Below are 16,383 nucleotides of genomic sequence, written 5' to 3' on the forward strand. Positions count from 1 at the left end.
CTGACCTACTTCCTACTCAGAGTGAAGGGGCTCCGAGGAGGCGAGAGCCGCCACAACGACTCCTACCAAGCGGAGTAGGTACACCGGTAAGGGTGCAAGAACTGGAGCGCCGCAGGCAAGGCGGCAGCAGCCCGGGCTCCGGGGCGTCGCGAGGGCGGTGCACTGGCCACTTGGCTTGCCAAGAAGCGCCCGGGAGGGTGCGTGCGAGGGAGTGAAAGAGAACGCCGGCGGCAGGCTGGGCGTGAGGGTCCGGCTGGCTGTAAGGGAGCCTCCCCCTGACCCTCCTCCTTCTCCTCCTCCAGCACAGCAGCCTGGGCCTGGGCCGGGCTCGGGCCGAGAGGCGGAGGCTCTCGGGAGAGCCCCCAAACTTTGCAGGGCGGCTGTCGCGTTGGCGGCAATGTGGCTGTTGTGGCTGTTCCTGGGCTCGGCGGGTGAGTGCGAGCTGGACGAAGGGAGCGGACGCGGGCGAGAGCAGCTGCTTCCTCCAAGGGGGAAGAGGCGTGGGCTGGCGGGCGAGCCGGGGGATGCTGGGGGAAGGGAAGCCTTCGGCAGCGGGATGGAGGAGCCTTTGACGCGAGGTTGCTTCACGCTGCCTCTTTTCTTTCCCGCCCCCTTCCCGCTTTGTATTTCTCTTCAGGTTGAGAGCGGGAAGTAAAAAGCGCAGACTTGGCTGCCTTTGTAACACAAGAGTGCATTTGTTTCCCCTCGCGGCGGAGGGGGCGGGGAGGGCGCGTTGGGGTCGCCTAGGTAAACCTGGGCAACGCCGCTTACTTGTGGCGGTTGCGTCGCGGTAGTGTTTACATGGCGCTGCGAACTAAGCCGTAGGAGCAATTGCTCTGCTGGTTCGGTGTTTGCGCGCGGAGAAAAATTGCTTAGCTTCCTTCAAAGGTTGAGAAGCAGGTTGATCAGAATGGAAGGCAGCCTCTCTTTCTCTCTCTTTGGCCAGGAGTGCTAGCTGCTCTCTTCGGTTGAAACGTTATTATTAGACTTCTCTTAGAGGAGCTGGTAATTTCTGGCTTTTCTGACAGGCCAGTTTGTTTGTTTTGACAACCCCCAAGTCCCACCCTGTAAGAAAGTATGAACCTCCTGCATGGTAAAAAACATAATAGATAAATAAATGCTTGGCAGAAAGCTTTCTCTCCCCCTCTCCCTTTTAAGCAATCGAAACCATCAGAAGTGACTTGTCCTACCCCCCAGTTGCCCCTCAACACTTATGGACCTATATTAAATCCTAGTGGCCTTCAGTTGGCAGTCCTCTATTATTTTGGTGAAAAGCTCATGCTGCCCTAGGCAGCTCTGTCTTTAAGGACTATCAGCTTTTCATTAGTGTTTGTGAAGCTGTGGACATCTCTTTTTCTGCCTCATTGGTAGTAACTTTAATTTCTGTAGCACTGTGTATTCTTTGGCCTTGAAAAGACAGGTTATGGTTGGTCAATCTGATTTCTAAAGAATTGGTTTGGATACTTCTGCCAAGTAATTTCTGACTAACTACAAAGAACATCTGAGCTTCCTTTCCTTGCATCTGACTATAGTAGACATATGTTTTGATGATGAGCTCATCTTATCCTCAGTCCATACCTGAAGTAGCCTTACATTGTCCTTAGTTGTACAGTGTAAAAGTTGTATTTTTCTCTGCATCCTGACACATTTTTGCCTTGGATACAATTTGATGTGCTTTGTTGACCATTCTGTTAGTGATGCAGTCAGGGATCACCCTGGCACCTACTGGCCACTTTAGTCTGATGTAAGAACGCCCCATCCCCTCCAGTCTCTGAAGCACCATCCAGAGTTTTTTCAAACTAAGGTCTCCCTATGTTCCCACTAGATCTCTGAGTTGATCCCCATCTCAGGGACCTGGATTAGCTTAACAGCATTTGACTACCAATGGTAGTCAAATGGTAGTTGCATGGTACCAATCTGTGTAACACTCTGTGCACCTGCAAGTTGTTTGGGTTGCTTTTGAACATGCATTTAGCTCTCTTCTAGAACAGTGCTAAACCCAAAGAAGGCCTAAACTTGTGCCCAAAGAATTTTTGATATTTGGCCTTATTTTCAACAGTGCCATGCAAAATGCTTGTGCACAAACAGAACAAGGTTTGACTAATGGTCATCTGTTAAAATTCCTTCTCAGCCCTAGCCGTAAGCCCATTAAGGAGAATGATTAGTGGCTGGTAATGCATAGTCAGAGGGGAGAGAAACAAAGCCAGGGAATTGACCAATCCCTCTCCTTATCCAGTCCTATAAGTCTAAATAAGGACAGTATCATTTGCTAGCTTTGTTTTTGTGGCAAGATACAGATTGCATTGAGTTCTCTGAGTTTGAGGAATCCATTGATACAAGATGCCAACCCTGAGCTACTCAAATTTGCTACCATCACAAGATAGGGATTGCCAGTAGGGGCAGCAAATTTTATGCTGATGTACTTTTCTACCAGCTCAAGGATGGTGAGGTCCCTCAGGAGGAAATGGGATATTTACCAATATTAAATTTCTTGTATTTCTAGTACAAGAAATATTTGCTTCTAGACTGAGAAATCTGAACAACTGATTCAGTAATGCAAACTAGGAATATTTTATCCTACAGTTTTAAAGCAATAAAACTGCCCCCAAGCCCCACTGACATTTATCCAGGGAACCCATATTAAGAGTCAAGGACTGGATACCTGAGATGACCTAGTAATTTAGGAGGGCATTTGAATTATACCAAACAGAAGGGTTTGACACAGAGCTAGGAACTGCTTATTAAAATAAGAATTAAGAGTAATTCTACATTTTTAGCAGCAATGTTGACTGCTGATGCATACTTTGTTTAATGTAGCCAATAAACAAAGAAAAATTACACTGATGCCATTTAATTTACAGCTGCCTTTAAAAAAAAAAAAATCAAGTTCGGTTCAGATCCTAACCAGCTGGACTTTTTGTTAATGTCCACACACAACAGTTTTTGATAAACTTCAAATGTTAATATGCTTATATTCGACAAACACAAATTCTGATGTTAAAGGTCCAGACTATAAGCATATGTATGTTCAAGGGATTGCAATTCTCACACTTAGTAAGAAGACATACATGATTTTAAAATCTTTTTTGTTGCATGTTTACATTCTGCTGGTACAAAGCAGTTGACAACGTTCCTATTTTCATGACACTTGCCTAGATTTCTTTTCAGCATTTTCAGGTGCAATAATGTTATACTTTGTATTCTTTTATACAACACTGAATTATTTTTAATTAACTTTTTAAATTTATGATTTTATATTGAAAGTATTATTACAACCTGTTATTGCTTGAACAGAAAGAAATAAGGCTAACAAACATTTTAATTCAAAGAAAACTCATGTTTTGTGTGTACTGTTCTTTGGTTCATGAGTAAGAAAATCTTTTATTGATAGTTAATTAGTAATAAACTCATCTTAGAAGATTTATATGAGGTATTAACATTGCCTTTCATAGAATGCTGAGCATTTCCCAGCAGTCTGAACTTTTATAGTACTGTCACCTGAAGCTTAAAATATAGCGGCTCTTCCTTCATGAAAATGTGCAAAACTAGTATTTTCAGAAACATGTTCTCTCATTCAGTGACAACTTATTTCTAGCTATCAATGTTGCATTTCAAGGCAATAAACTTTATAGCTCTGATTTTATTGGTGTTTAAAACACCATCTTCATTAGGTACTACTCCTGATTAGGTGTTACATTTGTGCTAGAAAATTCAGAATCTGGAATTACTATTTGAGCAGTAATTATACATAGTTAGTACAGAATGAATCAACCAACTGTGCTGTATGTGAATATCACCATGTCTGTTGATCTTGCCTTGTCTTGTAATGGCCTGTGAGAATAACCTTGAGAGAGAGGAAGAAGAAATGCAGCTTAGACAACAGGCTGACAAACGAAATCTGAGCCCAAACCAGAAATGTAATTTGAGAAAGTGTCTCAGAATTGACCCTCCCTAGTCCTCTGGAACGTAAAGGCAGGGGAGGAAGGAAGTGCTTTCAGACTTGCAATATTTTGTTACACCACCTTTATTGTAAGGTTACAGTTAATATTCATGATTTTGGTTTCCTTGTGTGGACTCAAAGGGTTGACATGTATATAAATGGTCTTTATTTTGTGCTTATGTTAGTTTTTTATATATAGTAATTTCTTTTTTGTTATGTCATTTATCACTGCAGCAAACCTTCATGCTATTATGTTTCTTAATTTTGATTTACTTCAAAGATATACTTCCATAGTAATTAAGTAATAACTTAATGCTCCTAAAGTTTATTTCTCTTTATTGGTCCAATATGGTATCAATACTATATTCACTGATTTCTGAAATTATAATTATAGATCAAATTGTATACCAAAATGTTAATAATCTCATGTTACTACCGCTTGTAAGTGTATCAGCCACTTTCAGTTGTCTGGTCCATGGGTGTCCAACCTTTTGGCTTCCCTGGGCCACGCTGAGTGAAGAGGAATTGTCTTGGGCCACACATAAAATATATAATAGTTAATATATATAAGTAATAAAACTTCATTTATTTTTAATGTTTTTGTTATAAAATTTTAAAAAGGGCAAGATAAAAGTAGTGGGATATTTGACCTTGTTTTTGTGAAACTCATGCATCAGTGTCTGGTTCAATGAAAGTGGTTGCAAATCTCAGTGAGTTTTCAAGGTGCTTGTCAGAAATTTAAATTCTAATTTTACTCTTCGTGTGCTTCATCCCTGAAAATAGTTGCTCACAAATGTACGTGCTGCCAAAAAGTGATGTCATGAATAAGGCGTGATTGTCAAGCGAGAGATATTTTTCTCTGGGAAGATAGGTCTTATCAAAGTCCAGCAGAGAGACATGATCAAATTTTTCTTTGAGTTGAATGTCTGATTGCAACGCTATGCATTCCATTTCCATTTGAAAATTGGGAGGTAATGTAGTTATGTTGACTGAAAATGGAGTCGAAAATATACCAAAATGATGATTTTTCTGGAAATCTTGAAACCTGTTCTCAAATTCCTGTATCAAACCGAAAAGCAAGGCTGCATATTTCTCACTGTTCACAGGACTGTGTTTAGCCAATGTATTAAAATGTATAAATTTATTTTCCATAACTTGAGCTTGCCATACTTTATATCTCATTTCAAATGCTGTTTTGGTTTGAAACATTGCAGTGATAAGTTGGTTTTCACCTTGAAGATGCATGTTTAACTCATTTAAATGAACGGTCAAATCCACCAAAAATGCTAAATCTGTGAGCCATTTTTCATCAAGTTCTGACACAAATTTTCTTTTTGATTCCATAAACGACTTGATTTCATTTCGTAAATCATAAAATCTTTATAATAAAATTTTCTTAATGTACTGTAGAATGCAGTGATACCTCATCAAACATGAGTTGCTGGTGGCACTTGCATCTTCTATCAATTTTGTAATCACTTTTACCAACCATTGCCGGGACGCCATCAGTAGATATACCAGATATGTTGACAGTGGTTAAAGAAAATCGCTTTAATGTCATTTTTACTGTTTTGTACAAATCAAGAGATTTAGTTGTGTCTTTTAATGGCACCAAAGAAGCCATTTCTTCAGTGACATATTTGTTATCAATACCTCTAATAAAAATGGCAAGTTGAGCCGTATCTGTAGCATCAGTACTTTCATCCATCGGCAAAGCATAAAATTTGAAATTAGCAGGTTTACTCTTCAAACCTCTTTCAACAGATTTTCCTCTTTCTTCAGTTCACCTGGCTATAGTCTGGTGAGACAAACTGGTTTTAGAAAAATTGCTTTTTTTATCAGGACAAATTATATGTGGACATCACACTTTCCATACTTTGCTTAATAAACTCACCATCGGTAAATGGTTTTTAATTTTTTGCGATCAGATTTGCTACCAAATAACTTTATAATAGAGTCCTTTTGAGTTGTGACTGTTTTAAAAATAAATTGTTGAGACAACAGATTTTTTTTCAGTTCTGCTAATTTGTCTTTACAACAAATTCCTTGATACGCTTCAAATTTGGCAGCATGTTTTTCTGTATAATGCCTTTTCAAATTGTAGTCTTTGAAAACTGACACATTTTCCATACAGATTAAGCATAGTGCCTTAGTATTTGTCTTGACAAAAAAGTACTAATCTGTCCATTTTTCATTGAATACTCTTCCTTCATCTGCAATTTTTCTTTTCTTCATTTTCTTTTTTGGGTTCTGTTTTCTGTTGAAACGATGTTGAAGCCATGCTGAAATAAATTTATTTAGGAATAAATACATTTTTAAGAAAGAAAACAAGCCCATCGTAAATTGTTAGGTAGGGAAATAAACAAAGCTGTTATGGAGATTGCTAGTGAAGAGGAGGGGGCCCTCTCCAGGGGGAAAAGCGCAAGCACAGTACTGAATCTCTTTGGTTTCCAATCAAGAGGACCAGAAGAGAACCTCCTTAGCTTTCCGGGGTTTTGTAGTAGGATTTGCTAGAGCCTTTTCAGTTTAGCAGGATTTTGTATTGTAGAGTAGAACAATAAACACTAGAGCTAAATCTTCTGATCTCAGCATGGTTCTCCATTCTATATCCTGACAAAAGCAAAGTTTAATAAATAAGAAAACTTACATGTCTACTTGATAACAATAAATGCCTGCCATCACAGAACATGGGTAGGTAGGTTGCAATATTATATATAACGCCAAATCACCACAAGCTGATGTGTGTAGCGGGTGGTGGCGGTGTTAGCACTGCACTGCCCCGTCCCCTACACAGCATTCCGTTGTTTCTACCTACGCAGTCCGTGCTTGAGCACCACGCGATCAACTCACGAAAAAAAAAAAGCAAAATAATGTTAAAAGTTTACAATTTTTTGTGGCCACATTACTTGCTATTCAGGGCCACATGTGGCCAGTGAACCATGGGTTGGACACGCCTGGTCTGCTCAGTTCTTGCTTAAATGACTGGTTATTATAATCGAGAAAAGATAGGTTATTTACTTTGCTCACATTTTGATGATATAATGGATCCAGAGTTGCAAGGGCCATGTTTTTTTCTCATTTCCTGCAGTTCTCTGGAGCTCTCCAAAATCTTTGTATGATTGAGGGATCTTTTGTAAAGATTGGGAAGTGGTTGCAGTGTATCAGCTGCTTCAAACATCTTACCAATTCCTGATTGGAAGGTAGCCCAGCCCAGTGCGGCAGGGGAACTCAATGAAGATTGTGGCCAGTTCATAAACCAGGAACTTGTGTTGGTTCACTTTAACTTTGGTGAACACAGAGCTTTTCTGTTCACAGTTTAGGTCTGGAACTAGGGCGGTTCAGTGCTGTGGAGTACATGGAGGCACAACAGTGTACATGGAGTGCACAAAGGCACAACTGTAAAACAACTGTGCCTTTTCCGGGGATCACAAAGCTGCTTCTGCAGCTGCAACATGATTCCTGGAAAAGATGTGTATGGTTCATGGCATTGTAGACAGGTGCTACATTTGTGTCCCCATGAGCTCTGTAGTATCTTTTTGCCTTTGAATTTGAAGCACTGCACATTTCTATGAGAAACAAATTGACTTAATATAGTTATGATCACAAGCAACGAAGAAAGCAGAATGTGAGATTGTATTAAAGTATGCCTTCTGCCATGATGATGCATCATTAAGTTTGTTTTTCCATCAGGAAGGATAATATTTTGATGGTATTGAGCACAACTGTTCAACTTTATTGAAAATATGTTTCATTTTATCACCTACTAAGTTAACTGCCTATCACTTGTTACTGAATAGTTACCATGATAGATTTCTGAAATTAAAAGAATGTGAAGTAGAAGCATAAATAAGTAAAAAAAAGGTCTTCAAAATTCCTTTTTTGCTAACTGAGCAGGGAGCAATATTAAAAAGTAAAGTAAAATTTTGTTCCAACACCACTCTGGAACAACTGCCAGTACAATTCTCCATAGATCCCTTTTAGTAATTCTAGATTCAAGATCTATCAACAAAGTAGTGACCTAATAAATTAACATTAAAGCTGATTAAATGCATTACATAAAGGAGGGTCTATTGCTGAGATAAATAATTTTGTAGCTTTTCTAAATTGGTCACTAATCATTATGGTTTGTATTGTCCTGTTTCATCACGGCATTTATTATTAAATGGTCACTGTCTGCTACATGCTGAATGAAATTACATGAAGAATTCAAAATCAGACAAGCAATAAACTCTTTTTTACCACATTGTTTCCACCTGAATATAAAAATTAGGAAGCTATGATGAAAAGTGGCAACGTAACTACAAAAGTTATTAAAGAATATTGTAAATACTGTATAGCAAAATTATTTATTATATAACGGTGATTAATATAAACATAATAATTGATCAGTATTTTAAGACCAATTGATTGACCAACTATTTAGGTTCGTTCTTCCCAAGGAAACAGCCCCAGAAGAATCTGCTGATCTGTTAAATCTCCCCTATTTAAGTCTTAAGTCTGTTATGATGCTACTTGTCACTCATTAGCCCCACAGTCTGACTTTGCAATCATTTTGCAACTGAATATAAACTTTGCTCTTTGCTTTTTGCTCTGCTTGCCAGACTAATACTGAATTATTAAGTAATTCTTTGGGAAAAAAAATGATATCCCTTTTTATTAACTTCAGCCACTATACTGGTTCTCTTCCATCCTACAATAACTGTAGTATTTAGTACTTTTATTTGGTATGCACTTATATTTGAGTACTAATTTTCCTATTTTCACCAGCAACAACAGCCTAGTGAGATAGGTTGGGCTGAGAGAGAATGACTGGTTCAAAGTCGCCTAATAAGCTTCCATGGCTGAGGGTGGACTAGAATCTGGATCTCCACATTTCTAGTCCAACACTTCAATAGTACATTACACTAAGTGTCTTAACTAATTTATTTTTATTCATTTTATTCAACAATTCATGAAAATGTTCATCAGTGTCTTCAAAGTTATTAAAAAATTAGAGAAACTTCAGGTTTTCATAATCTATACATTTTTTTAGTACTAAAGTTAGTATTGAAAACTTGATGATCCATTGCATCAGAAACATCACATGTGTCATTAAAAATAGACCATGAATAATTTCTTGCATCATTATCGCTTCATCTAAATCTATAGGTTGCTTTTTAAATGCTTTTAACTTCTCTTAAGAAGCTTACTGGGGGGTACTAATGATTTACAGAGAAACATTCCTTAACATTTGAAGATCTCAAATTATGCCAAACTTATTTCTTTTATTAACAGTTCTGGGCAACTTTTTTCCATTTTAACTTTTTTTAAACTTATGAACAGATTTTTGTCTATATTGTGTGTGCACTATATTACTAGCAGAGCTTTTTGTATTGTTCATTAGCTTTTATTGAGTTGGTTTCTTTCTTGATACTGACTTATTCATAGATTTCATTTTTAATATTTCAGAATATTAGTAATGTTGAATAATTGGCAATTAAAAATAATATCAAATGAATTCTAATTTATTTCACAATATTTTAAGCTAATTTTTAAAATCAAAGAACATATAAATAACAATTTATTGTTTGGATTAAGCACAATAAGCTGATGCAAATGAAATTACGGACTTTTATGTTAGTGTTGGCATTTACTTAAGTGGTATTGGAGAATTCATTTTAATTTTTAATATGCTTTTATAGACTTTTTAAACCTAAAGGATAACAATATGCATTTTTTTCCCATAGTGATCATTCTAAAACACTATTTTGCTATGAATAACTGCAATTAAAAAACACCATTGTAGATACTGTGAAAGTCAAACCCCCTCAACAGAATTTGATTTGGTCAAAACAGTCTAGTTAACCCCATTGTCTTCTAACTCACATGTATACTTTATATTTTGGGGATGTTTTATTCATTACAGCTGCCAATATAGTGACTATTCCTATATGGAAAGGTACAGTACATCAGTACAATATGGGTTAAATGCCTAGCTTCCATCCTCTAGCTTACAAAACATATTCATAGTAATGGAAAAGAGATTTTGGACAGTGCTGATAAGTTCCAATGTAAAATTATGAATACCAATGAATGCTAATTATTTATTAATAAGTAATAAAGGATTACAGAGCATATTTATTTCTAATAGGTTTGTGTTGATATAATTTGTTTATTTAAAAACCAATGTTAACAAATATCTTTGGATGGTTGGGAGCATGAATTAACTCTATCTTTGAAAGATGAATAACAAACGCAACATTTTCAAAGATAATGACTCTGACAGAATTAAAATATTAAGGTTTTTGTTGTTGTTTGTGACTTTTCAGTGAACACACAGAAAGGGTTTAAATGGATAAGATCTCCATTTTACCCGCAAGGATCAATCTTTGAATGATTACGAGAATTTGACATTTTTAATATTGTTCAATTTTATTTTCCCCTAAGTTTAATATGAGTGTACAGTACAGGGATAATTGTAACTGGTGTTATAGCTACAAGGCTTTAGCAGAGTTGTTAACAGACCATGGTTGTGAATTGGCAGAGACACAGTTGAATGCAGGAAGCAGTATCATAGTCCCTGTCCAGATCAATTTCAATATAAGCTCACATTTCTTGCTGAAGATCAGATGGCAGTGTTGAAAAGGTTTGTCAGAATCAGTCAAAGGGCCAGGGTTTCCAGAGAGGCTACTGTGGCTTGTATACAAGGCACAGAATATATGAGTTTGGGGTATTGCTGAAATTGTTGAGGTGTTGTACTGCACTGAGCTTAAATACTGGAAACTCTCAGCCTCCAGCGAAGCAATTGTACGGACCAACTCTAATTGCAGGAGCTCATTTATGTGGGTAAACTATCTTGCCCAATGTGTCTCACTACATAACCTAAGTACTTCTTAGCCCTCTGGCTTTCTGTATGGTGTTGCTGTGAACTGGACAATAGAAAATCAAAGTTTCCAGAAGCAGGAGCAGAAAGATCTGATCCTTTCACTTCACTGGTTCTATAGCCCATTTCCTCAGAATCAATCTCTGTGCTATCTGATCCTGCCTCCTTTCTTGAGAACAGCCTTGCTGGATCAGGCCAAGGCCCATCTAGCCAGCAGATGCATCTAGGAAGCTCACAATAGCTGATCAAAGTAGATCTCCTCTCCCATGGTTGCTCTCACACACCTAGTATATATAAACAGACTCCCCCCCCCCCGCCATGTCTGGAGGCACACACAATCATTAAAATAGTAGCCACTGAATGAGTTGTCATCTAAGAATTTCTTTATAGTAGTTCCCTTGGGTAATCTAAATTAGCAAGTAGCACCCCATCTTGTGGGAACATATTCCACAGATTGATTACAGGCTGCATTGAGAAATAATTCCTTGTACTAGTTTTAAATGTTTTACTAGTCAGTTTCATGTAGTAGCTTGCATTGTCAGCTTCCTTGATAACTATTCATACCGGGGGCATGACATCCAGTGGATTTGAAATGTGTTAATTAATTAGTTAGCAGCTAATTGGCCTCACTGGAAAACTCTTATTAAGCCTTCTGTAACTTGATATCATGAGTACAAATCCCAGTATCCCTCCCAGCATTGTCAAAATTAGAGGGTTTCATCATCATCATCTTCATTATTATTATTAAAATTTATATAGCCACCCACTCAAGAATATTTCCACGGATTATACCAGAATGTTACGATGTTATTTTATATATATAACAAGAAGCATCCAATATTCTAGCTCCATAGACTTAGTGGCAATTGGATCACCATATGAGTTTAGTAAAATAATAAATATAATAAATAACATTATCATATAACTGATTGTTTTTTCATATTCTTACCAAACATAAAAGTCAAAAATGATATTCCAGAGCTGTCTAGTTATTCAGGTACTAATACTTTCTGGGCAGGATCTTGCCTGTCTAAATCAATAACCTGTGTATTAGCATCCTGACAAAATATCTGTGAAAACTTCCACTTCCTTTTGTATAATTATTCTGATGATCTTGGGAGCCAGTGTGCCCTAATGATTAGACTGGAACTGGAGAAATCCATGTTCAAGTCCCCACTTGATGGTAGCCAAACCTACTTCATAGGGTTATTGTTCAAAGGATCAAATGAAAGATGGGCCCATGTATGCACCCTTCAGCTTTTTAGGAGAAAGATAGGATATACATATAGGAAGAGCTAATATTTTTCCAGATACCTGTCAACAGTAGGAGTTTCACTGGAAAACACTATAATCTAAACGTTTTGGAACTGATATCAGATATAAGATTCCATGCTTGTGTTTATCTTGTAGAAATTGAGGAAAGTAACCATGGAAATCTGTTTGAAGTCCAATTATTTATATTGTTTATACACATTTTTGGCAGCATGCAAGTGAACTCTCAAACTGTGTTTTGGAGGATTGTAAATAAATGCTGTGCTAGCATATTCCAATTATTCATGACATTCATAATGTAATTTGTAACAGCCTCCTTATTAAAAGTATGTTTTACTGCTATGCCTGAATCAGGAAATTATGGGATGAGCAATCTCTTTAAAAATCAGGATTAGAATCCATGGGTTTGCTCCTACTTTGCTGAATTCTGTCAAATCATAGTTTGTTATTCATTTGTAAAAGGTGTATGTCCCACCAATCAAAGATTCTGGATGATTCACAAATGCGTAATATCCAATATATCACAAATTATAATAATCAAGAAAAGACAATTAAAAAGTCATTAATTAAAAACAAGAAAACTGGATAAAATGTTAGTAGCAACTCCATTACATAAGACTCTATGCCCCAAAAACTCAATGGAAGAGAACTGTTTTAACACCCTTAATTAAGGTTAATTTAGAGAGGACCATCCTAAACTTGGAATACTCACCAAAAAGAACTCCTTCCAGACCATTTCCCTGTGACACTGGATGTGTGGAGAAATCTGCAGTATATCCTTTGGGATTGCAAATACAGAGTGGGCAGACTCAGTTCAGAGTAGGCTGTCCTAGAGGTAACAAAGATAGAAATGACAAGATGTGTGTTACAATTAAATACTACCTTTAGAAATACAACTTTTTCCTAGGCATTTTGTAAATAAAAGAAAATATGCATTAATAAACAATGAGTGACAGCATTAAAGTATGTTCTGGAAATTTTCCAGGAAAAAGAAATTCTCTAATGTGATTGCTACCACTTGTCTTTTTTTGTCCCCTTTCTTTATTTTTTCCCAACAGGAATGGTTGGGAAAGGTGGACAGCTGTAGAAATACTGAGGTCACCTTTTCATGTACTTACATTTCTTCTATGCTAATCAGATTTTATTGCCCTAGGATGGGTGAGTGATAATTTAGTTGGAAAAAGTTTGATCCCCCCCCCCCCCAGTTTTCCTGTATTTTGGTTCAGAAAGAAAGAAAATCATGAATCAGTCTGGAGAAGCACTATGAAAATATAGTAGTTCACAATCCTCCAAGCTGTTTTTGGTATTTTTGTAATACAGCTTTTTGCTTTTTGAATTGTTCAGCCATTGTTTCCAAGATATTGGATATTGTCTTCAATACACAATTATTGCTGTGTATCTTACTGTTTGTATTTTGGGGGGGGGCGTTCATCCTCAAAATATGTCAGTAAATTGCACGTACCTTCTACTTGGTGTGGTAAGGGCAAAAGTATGTTGTCTTGTCAAGCAGTCTCTAGGTTAGCAGTGCTAGTGTGCATGTTAGCTTTTGGTTGCACTTGGGGCATTCTGCCCCAAACATTCCCACACTTGCTTGTACTGTTCTACTGCTGGCAGAGAATGCTGCATGTGACACAAGCACAACTAAAGTTGGTAACCTAGTCTGTGCCTTCTCTATCTTACTAAAAAGTGTTAGGTGAAAGCCTCAATTGATTAAAACCCTGATGGTAGATAGAGGTCACCCATCTGGTAGAGGCCATGGATTATAGAAGATTACAACTTGGAATATTAAAGGAATAAATGGTACAGAATTTGAACTAATGCATGAAATTAAGAAAAAAATGTGTCTGTCTCTAATAGAAAGAGGAACAAGGTACATATTTAAATGAAGGTGACCTGATCTTGTGGAATGATGAATATATGCATGGAAGTGAAGATCTATGCTTAGGTATTACTGAAATACCAGAAAATAGGAATAGTGTCACCTGGGTTGTGACTCCATTGGTAGCAGTCGCATGTTATCTCAGTGAATTGTCATAAAGGAAGAACAGGGGAAGAGTTTTGAGGGAAATGTGCAACATTATGCATGATTGCAATCTAGGAGAAAAATGATTCTATTAGGTGACATGAATGAATGGTTGATATCAAGATAAGAATGTAGAAAAGAAGTGACTGGGAGATCCAAGAAAGAATGAGAATGGTGACTGGCTGTAAATGAGAAAAAAATATATAAGCGAATTATTGCTGCAAAAAATGAGGATGAGTGAAATATATGTGTATAGTGAGAAAATGATCATTGCAAAGAATAAAGTCAGAAAGAGCAAAGAGCATTAAGTTTTAAAGAGGGAGATAAAGCTGAACAATGGTGATGGAAATAAAACATTATAAACATTTTAAAAGGTCTAAAGAAGGAGTCTGAATAGAATTAAACTAAAATGACAAAATGATTTGAGATGAAAGTTTTTCAGAAATACATATAGGAATGATAGTGACATGTTAGAGAGTGGAATGGAAACATGATATAAATGTTAATGTTCAAGAAAAAAATGATTAAAAGTAAGTCATAAATGCTGTGAATGTTGAACAATAGTAAAGCTGCAGGTGTAGATCATGTTACTGAAGAAATGTCGAAGTATGTATGTGATTTGCTTATGGAGTGTCTGTGTGTCTTATTTAATGATTACATGAAAACTCCATCTATGCCTGATGATTGTGAGAACACTGTTGTTGTCATTCAGAAATGTATGAATGTGAGAAAGTCAGTCTATTGCTCATTTTTTGATTTAGAGAAATATATGATTTGACATGAACTTGGAAATGTTTTGCATGATATGAAGTTAGAGTGGGTTGTTGAATGTGATTTGTTGTTTATTCGTTTAGTCGCTTCCGACTCTTCGTGACTTCATGGACCAGCCCACGCCAGAGCTTCCTGTCGGTCGTCAACACCCCCAGCTCCCCCAGGGATGAGTCCGTCACCTCTAGAATATCATCCATCCATCTTGCCCTTGGTCGGCCCCTCTTCCTTTTGCCTTCCACTCTCCCTAGCATCAGCATCTTCTCCAGGGTGTCCTGTCTTCTCATTATGTGGCCAAAGTATTTCAGTTTTGCCTTTAATATCATTCCCTCAAGTGAGCAGTCTGGCTTTATTTCCTGGAGGATGGACTGGTTGGATCTTCTTGCAGTCCAAGGCACTCTCAGAATTTTCCTCCAACACCACAGTTCAAAAGCATCGATCTTCCTTCGCTCAGCCTTCCTTATGGTCCAGCTCTCACAGCCATATGTTACTACAGGGAACACCATTGCTTTAACTATGCGGGCCTTTGTTGTCAGTGTGATGTCTCTGCTCTTAACTATTTTATCGAGATTTGTCATTGCTCTTCTCCCAAGGATTAAGCGTCTTCTGATTTCCTGACTGCAGTCAGCATCTGCAGTAATCTTTGCACCTAGGAATACAAAGTCTTTCACTGCTTCTACATTTTCTCCTTCTATTTGCCAGTTATCAATCAAGCTGGTTGCCATAATCTTGGTTTTTTTGAGGTTTAGCTGCAAGCCAGCTTTTGCACTTTCTTCTTTCACCTTCATCATAAGGCTCCTCAGTTCCTCTTCGCTTTCAGCCATCAAAGTGGTATCATCTGCATATCTGAGATTGTTAATGTTTCTTCCAGAAATTTTAACTCCAGCCTTGGATTCCTCAAGCCCAGCTTGTCGCATGATGTGTTCTGCATACAAGTTGAATAGGTAGGGTGAGAGTATACAGCCCTGCCGTACTCCTTTCCCAATCTTAAACCAGTCCGTTGTTCCGTGGTCTGTTCTTACTGTTGCTACTTGGTCGTTATACAGATTCTTCAGGAGGCAGACAAGATGACTTGGTATCCCCATACCGCTAAGAACTTGCCACAATTTGTTATGGTCCACACAGTCAAACGCTTTAGAATAGTCAATAAAACAGAAATAGATGTTTTTCTGAAACTCCCTGGCTTTTTCCATTATCCAGCGGATATTGGCAATTTGGTCTCTAGTTCCTCTGCCTTTTCTAAACCCAGCTTGTACATCTGGCAATTCTCGCTCCATGAACTGCTGAAGTCTACCTTGCAGGATCTTGAGCATTACCTTACTGGCATGTGAAATGAGTGCCACTGTTCGATAGTTTGAACATTCTTTAGTGTTTCCCTTTTTTGGTATGGGAATATAAGTTGATTTTTTCCAATCTGATGGCCATTCTTGTGTTTTCCAAATTTGCTGGCATATAGCATGCATTACCTTGACAGCATCATCTTGCAAGATTTTGAACAGTTCAGCTGGGATGCCGTCG

General features: G+C 37.6%; 1 protein-coding gene across 1 annotated transcript in view; it reads left to right on the top strand.

Annotated features, from left to right (window-relative positions):
• The first annotated feature begins 318 nt into the window (after positions 1-318).
• Positions 319-16,383, top strand: part of LDLRAD3 (low density lipoprotein receptor class A domain containing 3) — a 196,349-nt gene continuing 180,284 nt past the window's right edge. The window contains exon 1 of the mRNA XM_063289620.1: positions 319-431. Coding sequence (XP_063145690.1) covers positions 398-431 — 34 coding nt within the window. The 5' untranslated portion in view covers positions 319-397. The remainder of the gene's footprint in view (positions 432-16,383) is intronic.

Source organism: Candoia aspera, chromosome 1, assembly GCF_035149785.1.
Source record: "Candoia aspera isolate rCanAsp1 chromosome 1, rCanAsp1.hap2, whole genome shotgun sequence".
Taxonomy (NCBI): Eukaryota; Metazoa; Chordata; class Lepidosauria; order Squamata; family Boidae; genus Candoia; species Candoia aspera.